This window comes from Thalassophryne amazonica, chromosome 1 (assembly GCF_902500255.1).
Source record: "Thalassophryne amazonica chromosome 1, fThaAma1.1, whole genome shotgun sequence".
In the NCBI taxonomy this organism is placed as follows: domain Eukaryota; kingdom Metazoa; phylum Chordata; class Actinopteri; order Batrachoidiformes; family Batrachoididae; genus Thalassophryne; species Thalassophryne amazonica.
This window is the reverse complement of record NC_047103.1, coordinates 36201312-36219676: the sequence shown is the minus strand read 5'-3', so window position 1 is coordinate 36219676 and position 18365 is coordinate 36201312. Positions and strand designations below refer to the sequence as shown.

At 44.0% G+C, this 18365-nt stretch overlaps 1 protein-coding gene across 6 annotated transcripts in view; it reads right to left on the bottom strand.

Moving 5' to 3' along the window:
* The window catches only part of LOC117508221 (MAP7 domain-containing protein 2-like), an 83537-nt gene that overhangs the window by 43149 nt on the left and 22023 nt on the right, over positions 1-18365 (bottom strand). For 2 of the 6 annotated variants that reach the window (XM_034167897.1, XM_034167889.1), the window contains exons 5-7: positions 14580-14669; positions 7334-7423; positions 3294-3412 (exon numbers count right to left, since the gene is read on the bottom strand). In XM_034167897.1, coding sequence (XP_034023788.1) covers positions 3294-3412; positions 7334-7423; positions 14580-14669 — 299 coding nt within the window. The remainder of the gene's footprint in view (positions 1-3293; positions 3413-7333; positions 7424-14579; positions 14670-18365) is intronic. The other 4 variants (XM_034167904.1, XM_034167926.1, XM_034167913.1 and 1 more) reach the window with 4 other exon arrangements.

The following is an 18365-nucleotide window of genomic DNA, read 5'->3' as shown; positions in this document are numbered from 1 at the left end:
GTGTAGGATTATTGCGTCATATGTGTCATATTTTAATGCCCACCCTCATTATTATTAGCATTAGTAGGCCAGGTGTTGCTTGGACCACAAAACTGTCAAACACAAACTCAATTTTTTCCAAAAGGTAAACCTGATTTCAGAGTCCTCCTCCAAATTCTTCCAAACAAGCTAGCACACACTTTTTGGGTCTCCTCTATTAGTTTGTGCTTCCATGTCATGAGATCAACACTCCCACATAGGCAGAAAATTTCATTTGTGTCATGTGACTTCTGAAATTGTTTGGATTTTACCTTTTCTGTTAGCATCCCCAGCTGTTTCCCTTCAAATGTATGTCTGTTTTGAGAGTCTAGGCTGGGCATCACTGACCTTTTGACATTTCGCCTGCAACCTATCATCCACTCCTGTGAAGTTTAAAGACCAGCTCATTGTTCCACTTTGTGCCAGTTTGTTGACTACACTTTACTCTCATTCATAGTGCTCAGATCAATCTGTTTGATGTGAAAGTTTTTGAGACTGGATTTAACTTCATTTGTTTCTAGTTTTTTCTCAGCCGACCAGGCCCAGCCTCACCTGTCTTTGCCCATGCTTAGCCTCCAGACTCTCTGGGCTCTAAGGACAATTCTGCTCACCACTGTGACCTTTGCACTGTAAAATAAATCAATTATCATTTTTCTCAAGGCTCTGAGTCTGTGTCTGTACTTTGTGGTCAAAATTAATCAATTATCATTTTTCTCAAGGCTCTGAGTCTGTGTCTGCATTTTGGGTCCAATTCAAAAACATTTGAATCACAGAAGTTACCTTAAAGCCACTGCTGACATTTAAACACGGCTGTTGGTATCACATTGGACACTTAGCTGTGGGAGTCCATACAAACTCTTCATAACTGAAATATGCAAATTACCTTCCTCTAGATTCATGGGTCCCAACCTGCAGTCTGTGTCCCCCTCAAGGGGGCTTGCCCTGCCCTCGTACCCGCCAGGTACTTGGATAATGGGTCTCTAACAGCCTCGTACTCACCACTAACATGCCTCTAACATCCTCATTTGTCCTCGTAGTACCTCGTACACAAATCGCCCACAATATTTTTGCTAAATTTTGAACTTCACAAAATTAGCGACACGCTCAGAGATGAGCCTTGTTAGCCGAATAATCTGCCTCCAAGAACCTCTAAGAGCCACTATTCTCCCACCTTTCTGGAATAACTTGACTCGCACAAAAAAAGTCATGCAACATTGTTCATTATTCTGTCTGACCAGGGCTTTAGATGTCATGTGCACGTTGATGTCATTACATGGCCACGGAGCAGGAGAAGCATAACTCAGGCTTTAGGATTTTAAGGTACCACTCCGCAGCGGACTCAGAAAAAAGAGTGACTCGACCAAATGTAATCTTTTTAATGCACATAATGTCCAGTGCTTATTTAAGGCAGGTGTTTATTTTTTTCAGACGAAGTTTTGACCTGGTCATTAAATAAGACAGATCCCGATTCAGGATTCCTCGTAGATCGGTTGGCGCCTCCTGTGTTGTGTGGGCCGCCAGAAGAGGAGGTACTGCTGGCCCACCACCAGAGGGCGCCCTGCCTGAAGTGCGGGCTTCAGGCACGAGGGGGCGCTGCCACCTTACAGGAACAGCCGAGGTGACAGCTGTCACTCATCAACTATGACAGCTGTCACCGATCATCTGCACTTCACCCCGGATAAAAGCAGGATGACACCTCCACCACGTCGCCGAGATAACGTACTTCTTTGGAGGTAACTTTCTCTGCCTGCGTATTGTACTAATTGATTTCAAGAGCTACTTTGTTGCAGCTGTCTACCCAGAGGACCGGCGTGGGCCGCGACTGTTTCGTTCTACTTCCCACCAGATAAGTGGTACTCAGACGCTGCACGAGTGTGTGTTAGAGGTGGAGGTGGAATTCCCACCGTTGTTGTTACGGGGTGTACACACACCCACACTTGACTGTCTTTGCTCTTCGCCAGCAGTACCAGATCCGACATGCTGAGACGGTGGCCACCTGGGGAATTCGGGACCTGGCGGCTCCAGTATCCTTCGGGTTCGGTGGAAATCGTGTGGTTCCGGTTCATCTCCAGACGGACGTCTCCTATCGTCGAGCCTGCCCACACGACACCTTTATCCATTGACTTGTATTTATTCTATAATCTGCTGTGTGTGGTTGTGACATTCACAACAGTAAAGTGTTCAAATTTAACTCCCTCTATTGTCCGTTCATTTACGCCCCCTGTTGTGGGTCCGTGTCACTACACTTTCCCAACATCCTTACTGTAACTAATCCATTACATACATATAACGGATTTTGTCCATTTTATATGTATAACGGTTTTTGTCCATTTTATGCATGTAACAAATTTTGTCCGTTTGATACATATAACGGATTTAAATTATAACAAACAAAATTCACTGGTCCACCTGAATCCATTATATGCTAGTTTTACTGTATATGTAATAATAAATACGTTAAGGCTCTTAATTTTTGTTGGATGTCTTCTGTTTATGGGGTTTTTATGGGCGTTTGGTGTTTTGTTCCTCTGAATCCTGTGAATCCCCTTTGTGTTTTTGAGTGCGTGTGTCTCTGATCTCTGTTGTCTTGGGGGCGTGAACTTCTGTACACTCTGTCTGGTAGACACACCTCCTCGGGCTGTCAGTTGCGGGGCTGCAGCTTGTGTGTTTGTGTTTGCACTGATCATCTTCTCCTCTTGCAAACGTTTTGTGTCAGACACGTTTTGCCTCCTCCTGTCTTATTTGTCTGCATCACTTCTGTCTCTGTCATTCAGTCACGTTTTGTGTTAATGTGGGCGTGGGGTTTTTGAATCAGTCACGTATTTGCTTTTGTGATTGTTTTATTTTATTGTGGCTACTGGTCAAGTCTTTGTGTCAGGTTATTTATGGTGAGTGTTTCTTTACTGATTTTTTGTGGGTTGTTTTTAATTATGCATTTCAGTCTCAGGTGTTCTGTCTTGGTCTTGCTGGGGTTTTTGTTTTCTGTTTGTGGTTGCTGCCCTCTAGTGTTGTCTTTTGGTTAATACTGGTTAATACACATCATTATCTCAATCTGTATCACCTGTTCCCCTGTGTCTTGGCTGTCTATTTAAACCTCCTTTGTTTGTTCTTCCGAGCGGGCTCATTACACTGTGTATGGTTTTCCCTACGTTGTGTAAATTTACATATTTGTAGGATCACCATAACAAACCAAATGGCTCACAACACTTACGCTAATCTTACACTTATGCTACAACGCTAATCGGTTTTCTACATTTGTGAGTGTAAGGGCTGACCGTGGGCGTTTTAGCTCTTGATGTGTCTTCCGGGAATGCAGCAATGCTCCTGCGGTTGGAGGTACTTCTGTAGGGTCTGTGGTTGTTGGAAGAAGCTGTACGACGGGACATAACAGACACTGACGAGTCACAGCAAAACACATACAAGAAGCACAAGTACAAACAGCAGAATGTTGAGATTCACAAAAACATACTGCATAAATGCTCAGTGCTGGGCAGCATTCACATTCTCTCTCAAATATGGTGTCATTCTGGATATTTCAGACATAAACATTGGCTTTGTCTCATTCACTTATCTCACAATGATCTGATAGTGGCAGCTGATGTATAAGCAATATGTGTGCTGGTGCACATGGGGGTCAAAGGGTTAAGATGGTCATGACAGTATGGAGAATCGAGTTGCTCCACACCCTTGAAATATCCCTTATGACCTGCGTCTCCAACAGCCTCTTCTAACCCAACTCCTAATGCTTGGCTTCTCGTGCCAGCCCCCATTTCAGAACCTATATTAGTGCTGTGAAATGAAAGTATCTGCTGCCTTAAAACCAGTTAGTTCCAGATAGATGGGGCTTGTTAGCTATGGCAGGCAGCTTATCAAGGAGAAGGCAACCTTTGATTTCAAACCCAGGTCACCAGAGCCTGTGAGTGTGTTGCTACACATCCCACGGTGAGCTTTATGAGACGTCTGCCTACAGAGTCAGACATCTCATAAAGCTGAAGTCTGGGTTAGCCTATCATTTGTGACTGGGCTTCTCAGCAGTGCCTTAAGCCCCTTTCACAACGGGCCCACTTCGAGTTGCTTCCTGTGGCGTCATGACGACGCAGAAATGTCTGCGTCAGGTGCGCGCAGCAGGGGGCAGAGGAGGTGAGAACGCAGCATGCAGGTTCTCTGCACAGAGAAATCAGAGTGCACAGTTTGGCTACAGCCAGACTGTGCACTCTGATTTCTCTTCTAGTTTATATTTGTGCTGAACTGCAGGTCTGTGCTCTGAGTTCTGTTATACAACCCCTGGCAAAAATTATGCAATCACTGGCCTCGGAGGATGTTAATTTTGTAGAAAAAAAGCAGATCACAAACATGACACAAAACTAAAGTCATTTCAAATGGCAACTTTCTGGCTTTAAGAAACACTATAAGAAATCAGGAAAAAAAATCGTGGCAGTCAGTAACGGTTACTTTTTTAGACCAAGCAGAGGGAAAAAATATGAAATCACTCAATTCTGAGGAAAAAATTATGGAATCATGAAAAACAAAAGAACGCTCCAACACATCACTCGTATTTTGTTGCACCACCTCTGGCTTTTATAACAGCTTACAGTCTCTGAGGCATGGACTTAATGTGTGACAAACAGTACTCTTCATCAATCTGGCTCTAACGTTCTCTGATTGCTGTTGCCAGATCAGCTGTGCAGGTTGGAGCCTTGTCATGGACCATTTTCTTCAACTTCCACCAAAGATTTTCAATTGGATTAAGATCCAGACTATTTGCAGGCCATGACATTGACCCTATGTGTCTTTTTGCAAGGAATGTTTTCAAAGTTTTTGCTCTATGGCAAGATGCATTATCATCTTGAAAAATGATTTCATCATCCCCAAACATCCTTTCAATTGATGGGATAAGAAAAGTATCCAAAATATCAATGTAAACTTGTGCATTTATTGATGATGTAATGACAACCATGACTTTCATCCAGTCATCCACAGTCCATGACTGCTTTTCCTTAGCCCATTGTAACCTTGTTTTTTTCTGTTTAGGTGTTAATGATGGCTTTTGTTTAGCTTTTCTGTATGTAAATCCCATTTCCTTTAGGCGGTTTCTTACAGTTATGTCACAGACGTTGACTCCAGTTTCCTCCCATTCATTCCTCATTTGTTTTGTTGTGCATTTTCGATTTTTGAGACATATTGCTTTAAGTTTTCTGTCTTGATGCTTTGATGTCTTCCTTGGTCTACCAGTATGTTTGCCTTTAACAACCTTCCCATGTTGTTTGTATTTGGTCCAGAGTTTAGACACAGCTGACTGTGAACAACCAACATCTTTTGCAACATTGCGTGATGATTTACCCTCTTTTAAGAGTTTGATAATCCTCTCCTTTGTTTCAATTGACATCTCTCGTGTTGGAGCCATGATTCATGTCAGTCCACTTGGTGCAACAGCTCTCCAAGGTGTGATCACTCCTTTTTAGATGCAGACTAACGAACAGATCTGATTTGATGCAGGTGTTAGTTTTGGGGACGAAAATTTACAGGGTGATTCCATAATTTATTCCTCAGAATTGAGTGAGTCCATATTTTTTTCCCTCTGCTTGGTCTAAAAAAGTAACCGTTACTGACTGCCACAATTATTTTTCCTGATTTCTTATAGTGTTTCTTAAAGCCAGAAAGTTGCCATTTGAAATGACTTTAGTTTTGTGTCATGTCTGTGATCTGCTTTTTTCTACAAAATTAAACAACTGAATGAACATCCTCCGAGGCAGGTGATTCCATAATTATTGCCAGGGGTTGTAGTTTATCTTTCCTCCTTTGACCACGAGATGCACATGCGTGCGAACGAACCGTCTGTGAGTAAATGTGGAGATGTCTGGAGTTATACTTGATGTGGACATGTCCTGTCTCTGGCAATCAGTCTGTGAGCAGACACTTATGTCCTTTTTTGTCCTTTTTTTAACACAGTGATGAGAAAGTTTGAGGAGAGAACAAGGAACTAACTGCCTGCAGCCAGACAGTTTTTTTGTTTTGTTTTGTTTTTCTTTTAATTGTTCACGTGTGTGCGCGAACGAATCATCTGTGAGTGGACTGGAGATGTCCGGACTTTTTACTGGATGTGGACATGTCCTGTCTCTGGGAATCAGTCTGTGAGCAGGACTTTTATGGACTTTATTTAAACACATTTGTGACAGAAGAGCGAGGAGCTGCAGCAGCAGCAGCTGCAATCAGTTTTTTTTTTTCTGTGCTCTTTTTGAGCGTGTAGTTTCACTGCATTGTGTACACACTATAAAAACAATCCTGCATGATTTATATTTCAGGAACACTGGAACACAGCAGGAATCATACATTGGCGTCGGGTAACGTTGTATTGTGAGTGTGTGGCTTCCAGTCACAATGAGTACCATCACGCTGCCCTGACTTGTGCCACTTAATTTCTGCGTTGAGCACAGGACGCAAAAAAATGTAAACGTTTAATTTTTGGCGTCCGATTTGCTTCATCCTTTGCGTCCCTCGCGCTGTTGTGGCATTGAGCTGCATCGTACCAGCAATGGGTTGCTTCCACATGGCGTCGTCATGATGCTGCATGATGCAACTCGAAGCAGCCCTGGTGTGAAAGGGGCTTTAGGGGGAGGTACACTGTTTTCAGGGGAGATCTCCGGATGCGTAGTGATTTCCGGCCACCCCCTTCAGCCTCTCCAGCAGCTGATTTTCTTGACATTTTCTTGCTATTGGATTCCAGCTGTGAGTGGTAAAGATGGTGACGCTGAGGCTCGGGCTCCCTCTCGGTCACATTAACCTCTTCTCATGCACAGACTTCTCACTCTTTTCAGAGAGAGAGAGACATCATCATTGACATAGATGGAAACCCACAAGCAAGCTAGTGCATGTACAGATAGTGCTCTGACTGTGCCTTTATCAATGAGATAAACATTTTGATATGAACATCCTGAACTGTCCAGCAGGTGCCAGTGTTCCCCAGCACAGTAGGCAATGTTTTCCTTTTCATGCAAAAATCAGAATTTAAGAAAAATGTCATTTGTAAGACTCAGTTCTGTGGTGGGCAGGGTTTGGGGGGATTGTTCATTAAATTATGACATCACAACAGCTACTTTCACAAACATTCTGTCTTAAAAATGCAAACTTTGTTGATTTTAAAACAAAGATGTTAACTTTAAAGTAAATGCCAATGGATTGTTCTCAATCAACATTATGCCTAGGTTTATTTTAGTGTGTGATATTAGACAGGGTTTGGATTTACATCTTCAAATTCAGAAATATTTTGTGAAGAACAGAATCTGTAATCAGATGTATACAAATGCAGCTTTCCCACCTCTCTCAGGTGAGTGGAGAGCAACGGAAGAGCTGGACAGCTGTTTGTTGATCGGCTGATCTGAGGCGGGCGGGGTCAGGAAGTCAACAACTGTGGAAAAAAAAAGCCAGTGACAACTCCATATTTGTGACAGGGAATTAAAACTGACACACTGCCTGTTGCTTCTGGTGCAACACTGATCATGTAAAAGTCAGCAATACACCCAATAAACACCCCAAACACTCGATAAACAGCCATTAAAAAAACAAAAACTGCCAGTTCAAGCAGAAAATGATCCTGCTGATCAATGAGCTGTGCAGACCATAGAATGAATTATCCTTGATGATGACGGAACTGAAATAGTACAACACAGTACAGAGATAGAAACAGGAAGCTTGTTCTTGATGAAAGCAGCATCAGCTGCTGTGAAACTGAAATATTTTATAAAAGCACCTGACCTCAACGGGAACCTTGTCACTTACGGTGAATACCAGCTTTAGAATCTGTGGTAATCATTTGATTACAGATGTGCTGTCTTCACAGTAATTTGATTTTCCCCCAGTAATTTGAAATTGCATGACACTTCTGATTTTCAGGTTACCAGGAACATACAGAGCACAAACAAATGCAAATATTTCACAAATTGTTACTTTTTTACAATAATAATTTTTTTTTGGTACCATAATCAATTTATTTCAAGGGCTTACAAACAATATTAATGTTTACCCAAGCAGTTTGAAAGGTTGAAATGACCTATTCTGAGAACCCCATTTCTAAAGTTATAAAATAAATTCCTGTCAGAAGTTGGGACAAACATTTCTTTATATAACCAGGAGCTGTTTTTCCTTTACTGCACTGAAGAAAGAATTGAAACATATCACATCCAACCAACATTCTGGAATTTGGCATGCAGCAGCAATATATCGGTAGAGTCTGTAATCTGGTTTAGCCTTGTCACTGCAGCAAGTAGAAGATGTAAATTTTTTATTACTTTCAAAGGTCCATACTGTCATTTCGTATGACTGCTGCTCTCACAGCCAACAGCTGCCTAATTTTCCATTGTACTCTCATCCAAAATAATGGAGCCCTCAGTTTAACATATGACATATACTGCCAACATGCAAATGTAATATCAGAAATTGTTTTTTGGGTTTGTCTAGGGATAGGCCATAGTTGTAGAGAACCAGCTATCATGACCATTCAACAAGTCAAACCAACAATAACAATGGGGTTGAACAGGTGAAAGTGGAGATGGAAGATAGGATGCCCCAAATGAATGTCATGTGTCATCTAGCAGCAGTTTTGTTTTGTTTTTTTGTTTGTTTGTTTGTTTGTTTATAACATCCATTTGCTCCCACTGGAGGGATCTCAGAAGAGCAGCACTGGACTCTGCTTATGGCCAACAGTTAGCCATGGATAAGATGAGCTTGAAAGGAATTTCACACGCAAGTGTTTAAAATATTATTTAACATCATACAAGAGGGGACCACATTTCAATGGAGGTGCAATGTTTATCATAATTAGTGACAATTTCGTTGCACGTGGCACCAGTAACATGTGATGGTTGGGTGAATAGGTGGTGGCGTTTCAATCTACTGCACGTCTTTCATAAGGTGGGAAGACTTTTAGAGAGGAGAGTTCTAAAATGTGACGGTGTGTGTTTGTGCGTGACAGAGGGGCAGGGTGTTTTATGGAGTGGGCCCCCTGCTGAGAATGATGTGCATGCATCAGTAAACACGGCCTTGAGCCAGGAAGAGTGTTAGTGGAGCAGCTCTTTGTTGTGATATAGATGGGGGTAGGGAAAAAGAGAGTGAGGGAAAGTGCACGAGGTTCAAAACCAGTTAATCATTAGCCACAGAGAAGAACATAAATGGTAGTACGTACTGTGAACTGTTGATGGAAATGGGCGAGGAACAATAGCCCTATTTTCCATCTTTCATACACACAACAATAATCTACAGAGAAGCACTAATGCAGGTTGAGTGCATAGAGTACAGTCAGTGTTGAAGCCAACAACTGTGTGCGTGCTAACCAGCTGCTTTATATTTTTATGATTGTGCTATTATTTTAAAATTAATTTTTAGTCACCTATTGTACAGGAGTGTCAACACAATGACACAAAGGCTGTGGACCTTTTGTTTCTGCTTTTGCTGAGTAGGGCAGGGCACATAATCAATTAAAATCCCCCCTACTCCACAGAGACAAATGCTAATCGTTTTTTATTTGTGTAAATTTGTATCATTGTTAGCCTCTGTGATTGTCTGTAGGTTTAAAGATGCTAAAATTTCAAAAGTTTTAGAGACTGGTGATTTGAATTCACCTTGGTATTTATCCTTTAATTTCTTTCTTCAGTTTCTTTAACATAGCAAGGTACGCATTCCTTTTACACCATTCAGTTGCATTCATGCCTTGTGACATCACAAAGAAATGATAGTGTTGTTCCTCTTTGTAGAGGGTGGCCACAGTGGATCCAGTCTAGATCCGCATCAGAATTTGGCACGTGTTATTCTGGATGCCCTTCCTGGCGCAACACACACAGCCCCTGGTCTTTCCAAAAAGTCTCCCATCTGAGTACTAATCAGAACCTGCCCTGCTTGGCTTCTGAGATTTGACAGATCAGGCATACACAGAACAGACTGGCTGCAAAGAAGCAATGGTGATAAAAGTCAGAATTCTGAATGATGTCAGTTAGTGGAATTAATAATGTATAGTCTTTATTACATTGTACACCTAATTAGATTTTTTTCTTGAATGATTTCAGTTCAAGTGGATTCATCACCATGTTAATATGGCAAAACTATAGCCAAATTACTTAAAAGATGTGGTGCTTAAAATATTAATATACTGGAGATAAACAAGAGTACAAATAGGCCATGAACATGCGATAAGAATTTTAACAACATATTGATGCAAGTTTAGATTTTTTAATGTTTTTTTTTTCAATTACTCACATTGTTTATTTATGACAGTTTAATTTATTACGTGCAACTACAACATGTGCACTTTTAAACACAAATGTCTTCATTCAGGAAAAAAGTAATGCTGATAAAGTAAAGTTAAGCAAAACTCTAGGTCTTGATTTGTGCTCCATACTGGGTGTTGTGTTGTGTGGGCCGCCAGAAGAGGAGGTACTCTAGCCCACCACAGAGGGCACCCTGCCTGAAGTGCGGGCTTCAGGCACGAGAGGGTGCTGCCGCCACGGACACAGCCTGGGGTGACAGCTGTCACTCATTATCTCTTGACAGCTGTCACCCATCTACTCTACATCATCTCACTCCATAAAGACCAGACGTCATCTCCACCTCGTTGCCGAGATATCGTACTTCTATGGAGGTAACATTCTCTGCCTATATTGATTGATTCCAAGTGCTATTGTGTTGCAGCTGTCAACCAGAGGACCGGCGTGGGTCGCGACTGTTCGTCCTACGTCAGATAAGTGGTTACACAGACGCTGCACGAGTGTGTGTTAGAGGTGGAGGTGGCATTCCCACCATTGTTGTTACGGGGTGTACACACACCCACACTTGACTGTCTTTGCTCTTCGCCAGCAGTACCAGATCCGACAGTCGGGGACGGTGATCACCTGGGAATTCGGGACTTGGCGGCTCCAGTATTCACCAGGTTCGGTGGCGGCGGAAATCGTGTGTTTCCGGCTCTTCTCAGGACAGACGTCTTCTATCCTCGAGCCTGCCCACACGTCACCTTTGTGGATTGACTGTTATCAGATTCTGAGATTGTCTGTATATTCGTTGTGCACCTTCACAACATTAAATTGTTACTTTTTTGGCTCATCTATTGACCGTTCATTTGCGCCCCCTGTTGTGGGTCGTGTCACTACACTTCACAACAGGATATCTCCGCCAGCGTCATGGATCCCGAGGGGCGTCACCCATCTGTTGGACAGCCAATGGGAGAGCAGGGTGCACAGGCGTCTGCAGGAGGCGTGCTCGGTGAGTTGCAGCAAATCCTCACCGCCTTTACCGCTCGGCTGGATTTGATGTCCGAGCAAAACGTCATCCTTAATCACAGGATGGAGGCTCTCACCGCACAGGTGGAAGCGCGCGATCAGAGCGCTGCTGCGGCTCCTCCTCCTGCCGACCCGGTGCCAAATACAGACATTCCACTGGTCGTTCAACAAACCCCCCCACCATCCCCTGAAGCATACATAAGTCCCCCAGAGCCGTACGGGGGTTGTGTGGAGACGTGCGCGGACTTTCTGATGCAGTGTTCGCTCGTCTTTGCACAACGACCCGTGATGTACGCGTCTGATGCCAGCAAGGTGGCTTATGTTATTAACTTGCTTCGGGGTAAGGCACGCGCCTGGGCTACGGCGCTCTGGGAACAAAACTCACGGTTGTTATCAGCATACACTGGGTTTGTGGGGGAGTTCAGAACAGTGTTTGATCACCCTAACAGAGGAGAGACCGCTTCAACAATGCTGCTGTCAATGCGACAGGGGCGCCGGTGCGCAGCCGAATATGCAGTCGACTTCCGCATCGCGGCCTGCGAGGTCCGGCTGGAATGACGTTGCGCTCCGCGCCGCCTCATAAACGGACTGTCATCGGTCCTGAAGGAGCATCTGGTAGCTAAGGAAGAACCGCTGGATTTAGATGGGCTTATCAATCTCGTTATACGGTTAGACAATCGGTTGGAGGAACGCCGTCGGGAGCGAGGCAAAAGACGTGGCTGGGTACGCGCCGTCCCTCTCCCTTCCGGGTCCGAAAAGGGGCCGCCCTCCCCACGCTCCACAGCCGCAGCGCTCCGTGGGGCAACAGCTCCCACTGCTGACATTGTTAGGGAGACGCACAGGGCCAAAATGAGGAGGCTGGTCCGCGGGGAGTGTTTTCTCTGCAGCTCAAAGGAGCACATACAGAAAAACTGCCCCAAACGGCCACAACAACAACAACCGCCCTTAGAGACTGGGCTAAGGGGGGGTCAAAACATTCACGTGGGACACACACAGATTGCCACACGAATCCCAGTTACAATCCTGAGCCGGGATTTAACCCTTCAAGCCCCAGCACTGGTGGACACGGGGTCAGAAGGGAATCTGCTAGACAGCAGATGGGCTAGGGAGGTAGGGCTCCCTCTGGTGGCGCTTCCTTCGCCATTGCAGGTGCGGGCACTAGATGGCACCCTCCTCCCTTTAATCACACACAAGACACAACCAGTAACTCTGGTGGTGTCTGGAAACCATCGGGAGGAGATTGAGTTTTTTGTAACTCCTTCTACCTCCCGCGTGATTTTGGGCTTCCCATGGATGTTGAAGCACAATCCCCGGATTGATTGGCCGTCTGGGGTGGTGGTTCAGTGGAGCGAAACCTGCCATCGGGGTGGTGTTTAGGATCCTCAGTTCCTCCCAGTTTACAGGCTAAGGAGGAGGTCAAAGTCCCTCCCAATCTGATGGCAGTGCCGGTTGAGTACCACGATCTTGCTGACGTCTTCAGCAAGGATCTGGCACTCACCCTTCCCCCGCACCGTCCGTACGATTGTGCCATTGATTTGGTTCCAGGCGCTGAGTTCCCGTCCAGCAGGCTGTACAACCTCTCACGACCTGAGCGCGAATCAATGGAGACCTACATCGGGGACTCATTAGCTGCCGGGCTGATCCGGAACTCCACCTCCCCGATGGGGGCAGGTTTCTTTTTTGTGGGCAAGAAAGATGGCGGACTCCGTCCATGCATTGATTACAGGGGGCTGAATGAGATTACGGTTCGCAACCGATACCCGTTGCCATTGTTGGATTCCGTGTTCACCCCCCTGCATGGAGCCAAAATCTTTACTAAGCTGGATCTTAGAAATGCGTATCACCTGGTTCGGATCCGGAAGGGAGACGAATAGAAGACGGCATTTAACACCCCGTTAGGTCACTTTGAGTACCTGGTCATGCCGTTCGGCCTCACCAACGCCCCCGCGACGTTCCAAGCCTTGGTTAACGACGTCTTGCGGGACTTCCTGCACCGATTCGTCTTCGTATATCTGGACGATATTCTCATCTTTTCTCCGGATCCTGAGACCCATGTCCAGCATGTACGTCAGGTCCTGCAGAGGTAACATTCTCTGCCTATATTGATTGATTCCAAGTGCTATTGTGTCGCAGCCGTCAACCAGAGGACCGGCGTGGGTGTTTCGTCCTACGTCAGATAAGTGGTTACACAGACGCTGCACGAGTGTGTGTTAGAGGTGGAGGTGGCATTCCCACCATTGTTGTTACGGGGTGTACACACACCCACACTTGACTGTCTTTGCTCTTCGCCAGCAGTACCAGATCCGACAGTCGGGGACAGTGATCACCTGGGAATTCGGGACTTGGCGGCTCCAGTATTCACCAGGTTCGGTGGCGGCGGAAATCGTGTGTTTCCGGCTCTTCTCAGGACAGACGTCTTCTATCCTCGAGCCTGCCCACACGTCACCTTTGTGGATTGACTGTTATCAGATTCTGAGATTGTCTGTATATTCGTTGTGCACCTTCACAACATTAAATTGTTACTTTTTTGGCTCATCTATTGACCGTTCATTTGCGCCCCCTGTTGTGGGTCCGTGTCACTACACTTTCACAACATGTTGACCGATTCTGCTTGCTACCAAATAACTTTCTGTACTAAAACAATCAGGCTTTTTTTTTCTTTTTTTTTGGGGGGGGGGGGGGGGGGGGGGGGAGGACATTTACATCAAAGGAATAAAGTTATACATGATGCATAGTTTTGAGTTTAGAAATGTACGTTAGCTGAAATGGAAACCTGTGGGATAACCAAGAAACATTTCCAATGCATACATTTTTTCATATATGTGCATAATAGTAAAATATAGTCTATTCCGTAAAATAGTTATTTATTTATTTTTATTTACAATAATTTTTCCTACTTTGTGCCTGGAATCAGACCAATTAAATCTAATCTGTGAAAGTTCCTTGTTGGTTACTTGTACCATTTAGCTGATGAAACATTAGCTTTGAAACACTGTAATTGTAATGACATGTTTGAAGGGCAGGGATCTGGTGTATGGGCATTACTTCTGAGATTACACACATCTTTTTGTTTTTTGTTTGATGGAAGGAAGTGAAAAAAAAAATCACATTTCTCCAACGCTGCACAGACAGCAGTGATGACAGCAAGAATAGACAAGCCATTAGCACATTCCATGCTGACAAGAAAGCCAATGCAACATGACAACATCAATACATGCAGATAGAAGGACAGCTGCAGGTGATATGGCGTGGCAAGGTGGAAATATGGGCGTGGCACACAGATAGTCAGGTGCTTTGTACCGTTACGGGATTGGTTGGCACTGGAAGCAGCAAGACGCTCATTGGGCTGTGCTGAGCCAATGGCATGGTAGAGTGGGGTCTTAGGGTTACCTGGGCAGCCGGTGAAGCACAGCGAAAAAAGCAAAGCATTACACACTCGCACACGCTCATGTTCCATCACCAACACGAGTGCAACACACAACAACTAACCTCCATCCATCCGCACTGATATACACTCAACAAAAATATAAACGCAACACTTTTGGTTTTGCTCCCATTTTGTATGAGATGAACTCAAAGATCTAAAACTTTTTCCACATACACAATATCACCATTTCCCTCAAATATTGTTCACAAACCAGTCTAAATCTGTGATAGTGAGCACTTCTCCTTTGCTGAGATAATCCATCCCACCTCACAGGTGTGCCATACCAAGATGCTGATTAGACACCATGATTAGTGCACAGGTGTGCCTTAGACTGGTCCACAATAAAGGCCACTCTGAAAGGTGCAGTTTTATCACACAGCACAATGCCACAGATGTCGCAAGATTTGAGGGAGCGTGCAATTGGCATGCTGACAGCAGGAATGTCAGCCAGAGCTGTTGCTCGTGTATTGAAAGTTCATTTCTCTACCATAAGCCGTCTCCAAAGGCGTTTCAGAGAATTTGGCAGTACATCCAACCAGCCTCACAACCGCAGACCACGTGTAACCACACCAGCCCAGAACCTCCACATCCAGCATGTTCACCTCCAAGATCGTCTGAGACCAGCCACTCGGACAGCTGGTGAAACAATCGGTTTGCATAACCAAAGAATTTCTGCACAAACTGTCAGAAACCGTCTCAGGGAAGCTCATCTCCATGCTCGTCGTCCTCATCGGGGTCTCGACCTGACTCCAGTTCATCGTCGTAACCGACTTGAGTGGGCAAATGCTCACATTCGCTGGCGTTTGGCACAATGGAGAGGTGTTCTCGTCACGGATGAATCCCGGTTCACACTGTTCAGGGCAGATGGCAGACAGCATGTGTGGCGTCATGTGGGTGAGCAGTTTTCTGATGTCAATGTTGTGGATCGAGTGGCCCATGGTGATGGTGGGGTTATGGTATGGGCAGGCGTCTGTTATGGATGAAGAACACAGGTGCGTTTTATTGATGGCATTTTGAATGCACAGAGATACCGTGACGAGATCCTGAGGCCCATTGTTGTGCCATACATCCAAGAACATCACTTCATGTTGCAGCAGGATAATGCACGGCCCCATGTTGCAAGCATCTGTACACAATTCTTGGAAGCTGAAAATGTCCCAGTTGTTGCATGGACGGCATACTCACTGGACATGTCACCCATTGAGCATGTTTGGGATGCTCTGGACCGGCGTATACGACAGCGTGTACCAGTTCCTGCCAATATCCAGCAACTTCGCACAGCCATTGAAGAGGAGTGGACCAACATTCCACAGGCCACAATTGACAACCTGATCAACTCTATGCGAAGGAGATGTGTTGAACTGCATGAGGCAAATGGTGGTCACACCAGATACTGACTGGTATCCCCCCCAATAAAACAAAACTGCACCTTTCAGAGTGGCCTTTTATTGTGGACAGTCTAAGGCACACCTGTGCAATAATCATGGTGTCTAATCAGCATCTTGATATGGCACACCTGTGAGGTGGGATGGATTATCTCAGCAAAGGAGAAGTGCTCACTATCACAGATTTAGACTGGTTTGTGAACAATATTTGAGGGAAATGGTGATATTGTGTATGTGGAAAAAGTTTTAGATCTTTGAGTTCATCTCATACAAAATGGGAGCAAAACCAAAAGTGTTGCAGTTATATTTTTGTTGAGTGTATAAATACAATATTCCCAAGAGGTAATGCTAGAACAAGTCAATTAAATAAATTATCCAATATAAAGTACCGTTCATATGATAAATACTTCAATAAAGGGCAAAATTATCTCTGCTAAGTATTGGCTTGATTCAATTCAGCATAATGTGCTGTACATTAATTCCTTCATTACATCATTAGTTGCACGATACATTGGCCTTTTGCACACCTGAATTTTGCACAATAACTGGACTTCTGCACACTCGTATATTTGCAAAAAATTCCATCATGCTGCTCATTACAGCTGTAGCGCTTTTTATTCTTGCTCTTATTTATTTATATTCCCAAGTCTAGTTTATTTAACTCCGGAGACCTTTTTAAAACCTAATTTTGTACCATGCCATGTGGAATAGGCGCGTGGAGATATGAATCGGTATCAGATACAAACGTGCGCAATGCGAGTGTATCGATTCATTCAGTGTGCATCGATTCAACTGAGGGGTGAAATCGTGACGCATTGCTCGCTGCGTGCTTGCATTGATTTTTTTCCGCTCCGCATTTTGCTTTGAACACGGGCGGAAGCCAGAAAGCACATTTTTACCACAATGAGAACAGCTGCAAGCTGCATCATGTTTAATAGTATCATATCGCACCAAATCGCATCATATTCGCATTGTGAGGAATTGAATCGGCATCAAATACATATCAAATCGCATCGAATTGGGAACAGGGGTGAACCATATCACATCGTATCATCATGTATCGCCATTTGTATCGCTGGTAGTGTATCGAGATGCGCATCGAATTGTTGTCAGTGATGAGATTCACATGCCTAATGTGGAAGCATATATATGGTACAAAAATAAAGAATCCTTGAGAATATCGTACTCACCACTATGCTGCCCTTAGTTTCTCATTTCCATACAAATACTGCTTACTCTATACTGAAAGGTGACTATTACTACTGAAGGTTTACATTCTAGAAAGATGGATGATTATAACCTAGAAGCAGTTGAATGGCTTAAAATGTGAAATATCTCTGCAGGAAGCCTTAAGATCTACATTACAGTAAAATCAGGAAGGCAACTGTACTGTAGTGCTACAGCTGAAAATACAGTCGGGGAAAAAAGTTTTCTTTAGAAACAAAAACTCTAAGCATTGAAGAAGTGAGCAGGACATACCGGCAACTGTAACTTAAAATGTATAGCAAATTTTTAAAATAAAGGCCTGCCTCTAAATTAAGACCTTGTTGATATGAGGCCTCTGCCACAATCTGAGAATCTACAGCATTCATTAAGTGAGACAAAGCAAGACTCTATGCTATCGGCCACTTCATCATTTACACTGGCAACAAATATTTAATCAGCCATTCACATGGCAGAAAGTGAACATATCTGGAATGTAGAGATCATCAAGTCGATCTGCTCAGGTCTAAATGATGCATCGGAATGGAGAAGAAAGATGATTTTAGTGAATTTGACATGATTGTTGGTGCCAGACAGGCATGTTTGAGTATTTCACAAATTTCTCATCTACTGGGAATTTTATCCACAGCCATCTATAGGTTCTACAGGGAATGGTGCAAAAAAAGAACAAACATCACGTGAGCAGCATTGCTCTGGCCAAAACAGCTTATTGATGACAGAAGTTAGAGGAGAATGATGAGACTGGTTCAAGGTGACAGAAAGGCAACAATAACTCAAATAACCACTCATTGTAATCAAAATATGCACAAGAGCATCTCTGAATGCACAACACATGCAAGCTTGAAGTTCCAGCAGCCAGCAGAAACCCACATGATGTCACACTCCTGTCGGCTTAAAACAGGAAACAGGTTCAGCACAAAACTGGACAATAAAAGACTGGAATAACATTCCCCGGTCTGAAGAGTCTCACTTTCTGCTGTGATATTCAGATGGTTAGGATTAGAAATCAACAAAAAAAAAGAAAAAGAACAAGAAAGAAACAGCCAAAGT